Consider the following 11,382-nt stretch of genomic DNA (forward strand, 5'->3'; position numbering starts at 1 on the left):
CTATTTTGTTCCACTTAGTGAGATGTTTACTTAAGCTATTGAGGTTATTTTGAATATCATGTCTAGGATTTTCTCTCTCGTGAGTAGCCCATTTGTTTGCTATAAATTCATGGCAATTCGGATGAGACATCCAGGTACGGATGAATTTGAAAGGTTTTGCTTGGTTATTGTTTCCTCCATGATTAGAAAGAAGGATCGGTAAGTGGTCAGAGCCTACTGAATCCAGATGGGTAATACCTGAAGTTTTGAAGCTCTGAAGCCAGGGGTGGTTTGCCAAGGCCCTGTCCAGCCTCTCTTGTATAAGGTTAGCACCAAATTGTTTATTAGTCCAAGTAAAGGGATTTCCCTTGAACCCCATGTCAAGGAGTTCAAGATCATTGATGATACTCATGATCTTCGGCATTCTCGAATTTGAGGAAGAATTTCCTCCTATCTTTTCTTTAGGGTCAAGGATGACATTTAAATCTCCTAAAACAACCCAAGGAATATCTTTCCCGGGATTTAAGTCCGTGAGCTTTTTCCAAGGTTTAACCTTATCCTTCTGGTAAGGGCTACCATAGAAACCAGTAAAGATATAGTGCTTGTCACTGTTATTGTCCGAGGTTTCCATGTGAATTATATTTTTGTCCGAGTATAGGATGTTCGTTTTTATGTGGTGTTGCCAGAACACTGCCAAACCACCCGCTTTGTTTGTAGGTTCAATGTAGTGGCTAGCATATTGTTTCCCAATATGGAGGTGATTGTTAATTTGAGTCGAAGTATTTTTCGTTTCCGAAAGAAATATAATATCCGGGTTGTGTTTTTTTATGAGATTCATTAAATGTTTTTTTGTGGTGAAGGATGATACACCTCTCACATTCCAACTCAGGATAACTGGTGCCTCTAGATGAGGTGTGTTAGGGGCCATCCCTCCACGGGAAGAGGAGACTGGTGAAAGCCTCAAGAGTACTACGAGAATCTAAGGGCACTCACCTTCCCGCCAAAGCGTCAGAACAGACTCTGCCCGGGAGAGAAACCTTGAACTGAACTTACGAGCACCAAGACAAAGCAAAATCAGAAAAGAGAGAAGGACAGAAACCAAGCACACAGAAGATTGAAGTAGGAATTATACAAACTAATATACTACCCTGGACTAAGAGGATAACCAGCAGGAATAGAAAGAAGAAACAAGAACTAACAGCATAGCTTAACATAACCTTAAACAACCCCAAAAGTATCTGTTCATCTGTCTAACCAGATGAAACCATATAACATAACCCAAAAAAGAAGTAAACTAAACAAGCATAACATAAAAGTAACAAGAAGAACTAAACATGAGACTAACCCTAATAAAAACACCTGAATAACAAAAAACACCCAAAAGACCGAGACCCCACTAATCTAATCTACTAGATTAGGCTGTTCATCCATTCCATCATCATGAGCTCCTGAAGAATGGCTGGGAGAAACCAGGAAAGAGTCTGATAATCGATGTCTCCTTCTCTCCTCTGGACTGTCAAGAGATTCCGGAGGTGGGACGTACCAGCTGGGAGGGATGAATTCTTCATTGTCCAAAGCCACTAACATATTACCAGGAAAAGGAATACCTCTCAAATTTTCCATTAACGAACTGCTACCCTTGCTGAAATCCTTCTGTTTCTTAAACCCTTGTTGACCAAACTCTCCCACTTCTATTTTGACTTCCATCAGACGTTCTCCCTCTTTCCTCTTTCCTTTATTCTTATTTGAATCCACTAAACTAGTGGAAGCTGCTTGATGAGTAAGAGAGGGTACGACTGAGATGGCCCAATTACCTGGCGAGATGGGAGCAGGCACAGTTGCATTCAAAGGGGAGACAGAAGCTCTTCTATTCGGCTTGATGCATGGGGTAGCAGGATGTTCGATGATACGGCATCTATGACAAATAGCCTTTGGAAACCTGAGGTAGCTAAAGTTTATCGGCTTCCCTCCATCTGTGAAAATTGAATTCAAAGTAGCCAGGAGAGGGGTACGCACATCGTACATGAACTGGATCCTGATCAAAGTATTTGGAACCATACTAAAGTTTTTGGGTTGTATCTGCATGATATAACCCATGCAAGAGAAAATAGTTTCCAAATCCTTTGTGTTCTGGATGGCTGAGGGTAACCCTGCAAAACTGCACCACATTGGCTCCGACATTAACTCCGGGACCTCGTCTCCTAGTGGAAAGTCCACTTCCTGCATGATAACTAACCAACCTCTGATGATCCATGGCCTACCCTGATTTATCTCATTCAAAACAATCTGACTTCTTGGCTTGATAACAAAGTGATTTGGACCAGTAAGAGCTTTGTTGATCGCACATTCTCGGAAGAACTGAGATTGACCAGACAAATGTTTCCTAATGAAACCAATACCAAAGTCATAGGGGCAGCAAAGCCTAGCAATAAAACCCGAAGATATCTCTTGGAGATCCTTGCTAACAGAAGGCTTGGGATAGGTGATGGTAAGATTCCCATACTCGGATATATTCATTTGGATAGACATCTGTTGGGTGAGGCTCTCAATGCTATGATGATGGGAATGGGTCGACATGAACCAGCTCTGAAAGAAGAAGATGAGAAGAAAGGAGGGGTAGTGGTATATGAATGGGGGGGACGAGAGTCTAGAAATGAGTAAATGAAGGAGAGGGTTAAGAAGATAAGAATACATTAAGCTCCACTGGTTGAGTCTAAATCTGGAAAAAGATAGCACTTGATGGATAGTAGATTCTTCAGCTCTAGGGAAGGAGCGAGATACCAGAACAAGACCACCACCTGTTGCTCAAACCTTTAGAGCCCAATCCACGAACACCAAGGGGAACGGAAGCAATAATATCCGGTGCATGCCTCACTCCGGGAAATGAACAGCCTAATCTACCCTTAATTACTCATGACACATGTATGCAATGCACAAAAAAACTCGATAAACTAGAAATTAAAGAATATACTTACTTGGATACTCCACCTTCTGAGCCTTGATAATTCTTCTCGAAAGTAGTTGGCTTGGATTATTGGTTGAAACTCTTCGACTTCTGGCCTTCTTTGAATGTTCTATTTCTAGCCGATTGGGTAGTCTCTGGGCGAAATTTATTGGATCTAGAGATAAGTGATAGCTAATATTTCACTTTCCTATTTGCATGTGGGATATGAAAAGGTTTTAATCATCTAGATGAACGTTCTCTCTATGGAATTTAGGGTTAGGGTTGAGAAAAAGGAGGGGGGAGAAGAGATATCGTCGCTGACGTCACTCCTCTCGTTCTCTCTCCTCAAAAAAACCCTTTTTTTCACTTCGATGGTAGCTTATATATCAAGTATTTGAATGTATAAAAGTATTATTTATTTAGTTTTTGACTTTCCATGAAAGCTAATTCGTAAAGAGGAGATAGGAATTAATAAAAATAGAGTATTTCATGAAAATAGATTCTCTAAAAAATTAAAATTATGGAAATATACTTTGTAACAAACGGCGGAAATATCTATTTGCACGGAAATTCATTTATTTTTATAGAAATAGGTGAAATCAAAACAACCTAAATTTCGTTTGAGTAAGGAATTGTATAAATTTCTGTATTAACCTCTCTTCTTTCGCCTATTTTGAGCCAAAACCATTTAAGCTGGAAACAAAAAACAAATAGGGCCATTCACCCGGGATTTACCAAGTACATATTAACAAAATATAAATAAATAAATAAATAAACAAAAAACAAAATATAAATAAGATAAATGCAAATAGGCAAGTAAGAAACAATCTTGAGCTGCAACCCCCTCTGTACCAGGAACAACAAGAATGGCTGGAGCAGACCCATCTAAAGTCCATTGAGCATCAGCACCCCATTGATCACCTACCGCGCCAAGCCGACCGACTAATCTGTAACTCCTGATTCAAGGGCAAGAATACCCTCTTCTTCAGGTTTAATCTATATTCATTTCATAGTAATTTATTGGTCTTGAGCATTCTCGAAATTTAAAAAATCAAAGGGTTAGAATCAATTGGTTGGTAAGAACATTTGGCCTAGCTTTCTGACTTATAAGTAACCATTCAAACCTTTAGACTTATAGTTAGACGATAGAGGTCTCAAGGACAATAAATTGTACTGTAGTTAACAAAAGTTCAAACTTAATAACTTTAACCAAATCAGAGTGGCTTTGCATTATTATCTACAAGGACCAGATCAGGATGGAAAGTAACAACAACTCGATCGAGAACGCTTTTGATGCAAATAAGACTGGGACGGATAAATCGCCAATGGGCCTCACAGCCGGCTCAACCACCTAGGCGACTCGGCCAAACTATTAGGGTTTTAGAAATAGTCCAAGTTTAATAAGATTCTTATTGAATCTAGGTTTAGGAAGTTGATTTGTTTAAGTATTTTCGTTATTTAGGAAAGTCTAGTTTGAGTCTATCTAGAAGAGTCTTAACTCCTATAAAAGAAGGTTCAGTCTGTCCGTATTAAAGATATATTGAAGAGAAAAACGAATCAAAGTTTAAGTATTTCAGTTATTTTAGTCGTTCTTCGCTTTCGTTATTTATCTTCTTTATTTTCCGCTGCGTATACATCAAGTGGTATTCAGAGCCATAATTTTTTATATATATATTGTTTACAATGGTAAACCTTACTGTTCCAACTACTCCCGTCAAAGAGAAGACTCCAACTTTCGTTTTCGAATGGGACAACATTAAAGAAGGTTTATCCTCGGTTTCAAAGTTAGAAGAATCGTTTTTCGAATACAAGAGAGAGAACACCGAAAAATTTTACCGCATCGATTGCCAACTTAGTCAAATCAATGACACAATCAGATATTTCAACCTCAAACTCGAAGGTATGAGTCAAAAATCTTCTCCTCCTATACCCACACCACAACCGTTCACCATCCAACAAACATCAACCCCACCAACCTCTTTCACCGACCACCAGACCCTCCATTATCAAACTTCACAACCACCAGCACCTATCGTTACCACCAACACCTTCAACAACCCATATGATTTTCCTCATCGAAGTTCACAACTCGATACACATACTGTGAAGAGGTAAATCACCTCTTGATAATAGAAGATTATAATTAACTGAACACAGAGAGAGAGAGAAATCGTGTGGGGGAGAGAGAGAGATGGAAGAAAGAATTCTCTGTGTGTTTATTCATCTAGTTTACATGAGTATTTATAGGTTTACATGTAGGTTACATATAGAAGTAAATCTAGGAAACATGGAAACTTCCTTTAACAAGTTATTACATAAAATAACAATTAATAGTTAGGAAACTATTAATAATTAGGAAACCCTAATTATAGCCAGTTGGGCTTCCTCTTGCTAGTTGGCCGGTCATCCCATGATGTTGGTGGGCTTGTGTATTCTTGGGCCTGGTGATATACCTTAACACTCCCCCCCTCAAGTTGGAGCTGAAAGGGACGTGATGCCCAACTTGCCAATAATATGTTTGAACGCATCTGCTCCAAGTGGCTTCGTGAAAATATCCGCTAGTTGCTCAGAAGTAGGTGTAAAACGGGGAGCAATGACGTTGGTTTTAATCTTTTTCCGAACGAAGTGACAATCAATCTCAATATGCTTTGTACGTTCATGAAAAACTGGGTTATCAGCTATGTGGAGTGCTACTTTATTATCACAGTAAACTGACATAGGAGAAGAGCGGTCGATACCAAGATCGCGAAGTAGATATTTCAACCATTGAAGTTCACTAGTTAAATGTGCTAGGGCACGATATTCTGCTTCAGCGGAAGACTTAGCAATGGTAGGTTGCTTTTTAGATTTCCAGGAGAGTGGGCTAGAACCCAACATAGTGAAATATCCCGTTGTAGAACGACGGGTGGACGGACAGCCAGCCCAGTCGGAGTCACAATATCCAGATATGTGTAAAGAACTGGTGGAAGATAGGAGTAGACCATGACCAATAGATCCTTTGAGATATCGTAGAACACGATGAGCAGCATCGAGATGAGTGGTGCTAGGTTTTTGAAGAAATTGACTAAGATTATTCACTGCATAACTGATGTCAGGTCGGGTGACAGTGAGATAGAGGAGGCGACCAATCAGTCGTCTATAGATGGTGGGATCCGGAAGAGGGTCACCATCAGAAGGACTTAGACGAAGTTTCTGTTCCATTGGAAATGGAGAGGGACGACAGGCAGAAAGACCTGAATCTGTAATAATGTCAAGGGCATATTTGCGCTGACACAAGAAGATGTCTTGAGAGGAGCGAGAGACCTCGATCCCTAGAAAGTATTTAAGAGGACCTAAATCTTTGAGAGAAAAGGTGGTGTGAAGAAAAGATTTTAGTTGAGAGATGGCGATTTCGTCATTTCCAGTAATAACGATGTCATCTACATAAACTAATACGTAGAGATGGACAGATTCTGTGCAGAGAGAAAATAACGAATAGTCGGAAAGGGACTGTGTGAAGCCCTTTTTGATAAGGACTGAAGAGAATTTAGAGAACCATTGACGGGAGGCCTGTTTTAGGCCATATAGAGACTTTTGTAAACGACAAACTTTAGACTCCCCCTGTTTAGAAAAACCGGGAGGTAGTTTTATGAAGACCTCTTCATCGAGGTCGCCTTGGAGAAAGGCATTGTTGACATCTAATTGATGTAGGGACCATTTTTTAACAGCTGCAATGGATAGCAGGACGCGAACTGTAACTAATTTGGCGACAGGAGCAAAGGTGTCATGGAAATCAAGGCCCTCTATTTGAGTATATCCCTTTGCGACAAGACGAGCTTTGTAACGTTCAATAGAGCCATCAGCTTTGAATTTGATTTTGTAAACCCATTTACAACCAATTGCCCTTTTTCCGGAAGGGAGGTCTGTAATGGTCCATGTTTGATTAGCCTCTAAGGCTGCAATTTCTTTTTCCATTGCCTCACGCCAGTGAGGGGATTTGACCGCCTGAGAGAATGAAGTGGGCTCAACTGTAGAGATTACAGAGTTAAGGAAAACCTGGTGAGAGGCTGAAAATTGATTAAAGTGAAGATAGTTAGTGAGTGGATAAGTAACAGTAGAAGAAGGATGGGAGTGACAAACATAATCGTCTAGGTGCGCCGGGGGACGACGGAGGCGTGAAGGCCGAAGGGAATGAGGTGGAGATGACGGTGCCTCTAAAGGTAGGGACGATGGTGCCTCTAGAGGGACCGGCCGGTCATCGAAAGATGGTGGGCTTGATGACCGAGACCGAGGAGGCCCGGGAGTGCTCGTAGGGCGAGAAGGAGAGGGCGGATCGGGAGTGCCGGAAAGGGCATGAGCTGAATCATTGATCCTAGTTGGTGTGCCTATAGGTAGACCGCTTGAGTCCGAAGGAGAAGAAGGAGGAAAGATGAATGAGCCATCATCCGAAATGGAGATCATCGGATGTGTGTGAACCAAAGGAGGGACCCGACCGGTAGTGATCATGGGAAATTTGTTTTCATGGAAGACAACATCACGAGAAGTGATGATTTTTCGAGAATTGAGATAAAAAACGCGATAACCTTTTTGACTGTTGGGGTAACCAACGAAAATACCCGGAGAAGCACGGGAATCGAATTTGGTTTTGACCAATGGTCGTCTAGTAAAACATAGACAACCGAAAACCCGAAGATGATCAAATGTGGGAGGAGATCCCAATAACTTTTCATGAGGAGAAAGACCTTTTAAAGTGGGTGTAGGCAATTTATTAATGAGGTAAACTGCCGTGAGAACACACTCACCCCAAAAGGAAAGTGGAAGATGAGCCTGAAGGCGAAGAGAACGTGCCACCTCTAGAATGTGTCGATGTTTTCTCTCGACGATTCCATTCTGTTATGGAGTATGAGGACAACTAGTCTGATGGAGAATTCCCTTTTTGCGGAACCATGATTGGATGTCATTGTTCATAAATTCGGTACCATTGTCTGAGCGAATGGTTTGAATTTTGGGAACTGGGATCGTTCCTTGTCCGGATTTGAATTGAGAGATGGACGAATTGAATTGAGTAGATATATAATTGGAAAAATTCTTGATTAGTCTAAAGGTGTCGGATTTGTGGGACATTAAAAATATCCAAGTACAACGAGTAAAGTCGTCTATTAAAGTGAGAAAATAACGACAGCCGGAATGAGAGGTGACAGAGAATGGTCCCCATAAATCGGCATGAACGAGTTCAAAAGAACGAGAAGTCGATGTATGACTTAAAGGAAAAGGTAAACGTGTAAATTTGGACAAAGGACAAATTTCGCACGGGATTTTATTAAAAGAAATTAACTTCATACATGGAGTTTTGGAAACTAAATACTTAAAAGAAGTAAAAGAGGGATGTCCTAGGCGCCAATGCCATATATCGGAAACATCTTTATTAATACTAGTATTAGGAACTGAAAACGAACAAATCTTAAGGTCCGTGCGAAGAAAATAAAGGTCATCATGGAGATCACCAAGTCCAATCGTCGCCTTCGTCAATTTGTCCTGAAAGACACAAGAACCAGAATCGAATGTTACCAAACATCGAAGAGAAGTAGTGATTTGAGAAACAGAAATTAAATTGATTTTAAATTCTGGAATGTGTAAAACATTATGAAGTAAAAATTGTTTATTGAAAACAATCGTTCCAATATGATGAATTTTAATGCGTGAACCATCCGGAAGACGGACAAAGTAATTAGATGGGGCATTAGTGTAATAGGAGAAGCGAGATAAGTGACAACAAATATGTTTGGCAGCGCCGGAATCTATAACCCAAGGGGAGGATGAAAAAGAAATACCTGGGAGATTAATGTCCGAACCCGTGAGATGAATTCCAGGTTCGGTTTGACTAGGTGCTGATCGGTGGGTGCCTGCAGAATTCTGGTGCTAATCGAGCATGGACAGCAGCCCACGGTACTGTTCATTGGTGAGGCTGGTGGCTAGAGGCACACCCGTGTTCAGCTCGGCATCGGCAGGGGCAGTCACGGTGGCTGCCACCGAACCGGCTGGTCGGTTTTGCCGTGGGCGAGGTTGCTGGCCTTGTCGGTTCGGGTATCCATGGAGTTGGAAGCAGGTAGCCCGTACATGACCGTGTTGTTGACAATGATCGCAAAACGGACGTGGTCGCTTAGGACGTTGACCGGTTGATTTGTCCATGCGAGGTAGTCGTTGGTCATTGTAGGTGGCAAGAGCGGCGGCTTCCGGTGGAGTTGAAGTGGCAGCCATGATGTTTTGTTGGATCTCTTCTTGCTTAACAAGAGAATGAATTTTCAAGATCGAAGGAAAAGGATCCATTAACAAAACTTGACTTCGAATAGCCGAAAATCTATCATGTAGTCCTTGAAGGAATTCCATGGCGCGTTCTTGATTGGTACGATCAAGTAATGATTTTCCTTGACCACAGATACATGGATCGACCACCATGAGAGATTGTAACTCATCTTGGAGAGTTTTGAGTTTAGTAAAATAGGAAGATACATCATGTCCTTCTTGTTTGAAGGAAGAAATTGCCCGTTTTAATTGATAGATTTTGGGAGCATTGGTTTGGAAGAACCTTTCATAAAGATTACGCCAAATATCGGCGGCACTTTCATCATATAAAACAAAAGAACGAATATCCGGAGCAATAGAGTTGATAATCCAACTACTAACGAGATCATTACACCTTCCCCATGAGTGTAATTGAGTTGGAGAAGTGGGTTTGGGAATAGAACCATCTACAAACCCGAATTTATCTTTAGCTCGAAGAGCCATCTTCATGGCTCTTGACCAAGAGGCATAATTATCTCCGGATAATAATGGAGTGATGAGAATAGTAGTTGGTGAATCAGAGTGATGAACATCAAACATCGGATTAGGTGGAGAGTTTGGAGTATAGTCTCCAGAATCGATATCAGTAGTAGTCATGATAGAAGATATTGATTTTCAAAAAAAATTGGCTCTGATACAATGTGAAGAGGTAAATCACCTCTTGATAATAGAAGATTATAATTAACTGAACACAGAGAGAGAGAGAGAGAGAGAGAGAGAAATCGTGTGGGAGAGAGAGAGAGATGGAAGAAAGAATTCTCTGTGTGTTTATTCATCTAGTTTACATGAGTATTTATAGGTTGACATGTAGGTTACATATAGAAGTAAATCTAGGAAACATGGAAACTTCCTTTAACAAGTTATTACATAAAATAACAATTAATAGTTAGGAAACTATTAATAATTAGGAAACCCTAATTATAGCCAGTTGGGCTTCCTCTTGCTAGTCGGCCGGTCATCCCATGATGTTGGTGGGCTTGTGTATTCTTGGGCTTAGTGATATACCTTAACACATACAACCCCACTATTCAGTCATACTTATAGAACTGACCAGGGTTCGAGTCCTCGCAAGTTCATATTTTTAACAATTTTTTATAAAGTCGTTACAAGAACATACTTTGAGAGCCCCAAAATTGTAAATGGCTTTGGGCCCCATAAGTGGTGGGGCCGGCCCTGCTGGTGGTTTTTTTTTTTTTGTTGAAGGTCCCTGCTCGTGGTTGGTAATGGTTTTTTTTTTTTTTTTTTAAACGACATAAATAATAACCCTCACACGTGCCAAAGATAAGAAGAACTTTGCCTTCTCATTTCGGTTCTTGTGAACTAATAAATCACATTGTACCCCGTAATTTTGGATGTAACTAAATGGGATGTCGAAGTTGTTACGTCAACATAGAAACTTGCAGAAATTGCTCGTGGCTTGTAAAAGTGAAATCGAAGAGAAAAAGTTCGATCAATATAGATGCCCAAGTGAAATGTGAATAATCACAACGATTAAAGAGAATCTTAATTTGGAATTAACAGAAGCAGAAAAAAAAAATTCGATGAAACATGAATGATTAACATGCTCATAATACCATGTTAAATTCATGATTATTTGAAAATTGAAAATGTAAATTGAAATAGTCGATACGATTATTTAATGTCGTTCAGTCGAGAATCTTCCCCCATAATATCGACCTACATCCACGAAAAAACAATAATGGATTTATTAATAGTCACAACAGTCCTGGGTTTGTTCGTTGCGTCAGAGCATCCAAAATAGTCTCCGAAGAGTAAAAGACTTGAATCTATATGTAACCAGCCTAAAGTTCTCTCAACAAAAAAAACTAGTCTAAAGTTGCTAGATAACAAATTTGTTATTGTAGCAAATGTATTATGGCAAAAACTAACATGTAAAAATAATTATTTTGGTGTTAAAGTATAATTTTGCACTGTTAAAGAACTCTCACTCCTCTAAAATTGACCCAAACAATCAAAATTCAAAATCAGAAATCCACACAATCAAAATCAATTACCAAAACGATCTAAATAATATACAGTTCAAACAATCAAAGTTGATGACCTAAATAATAGATTAATAGACAATGAATTAATCAAAATTAATAACCAAACAATCAAAATCAACAACTACCCAAGAA

The 11,382-nt window shown here is 40.0% G+C and overlaps 1 protein-coding gene across 1 annotated transcript; it reads right to left on the reverse strand.

Moving 5' to 3' along the window:
- Positions 1–1,169: 1,169 nt before the first annotated feature.
- On the reverse strand, positions 1,170–3,053 carry LOC147565178 (uncharacterized). Its single transcript, XM_086666603.1, has 2 exons — positions 2,955–3,053; positions 1,170–2,199 (listed from the first exon to the last, which is right to left on the reverse strand). The coding sequence occupies exon 2, from the start codon at positions 2,158–2,160 to the stop codon at positions 1,381–1,383; it is 780 nt and encodes a 259-aa protein (XP_086522729.1). The 5' UTR covers positions 2,161–2,199; positions 2,955–3,053; the 3' UTR covers positions 1,170–1,380.
- Positions 3,054–11,382: the final 8,329 nt, after the last annotated feature.

Source organism: Eschscholzia californica, unplaced genomic scaffold (genome assembly GCF_041429995.1).
Source record: "Eschscholzia californica isolate CP2 unplaced genomic scaffold, dmEscCali1.0.p SCAF_1, whole genome shotgun sequence".
Taxonomy (NCBI): domain Eukaryota; kingdom Viridiplantae; phylum Streptophyta; class Magnoliopsida; order Ranunculales; family Papaveraceae; genus Eschscholzia; species Eschscholzia californica.

Excerpts from the sequence above, each read along its gene's own strand:
- LOC147565178 (XM_086666603.1), bottom strand. The coding sequence starts at position 2,160 with ATGTCGGAGCCAATGTGGTGCAGTTTTGCAGGGTTACCCTCAGCCATC.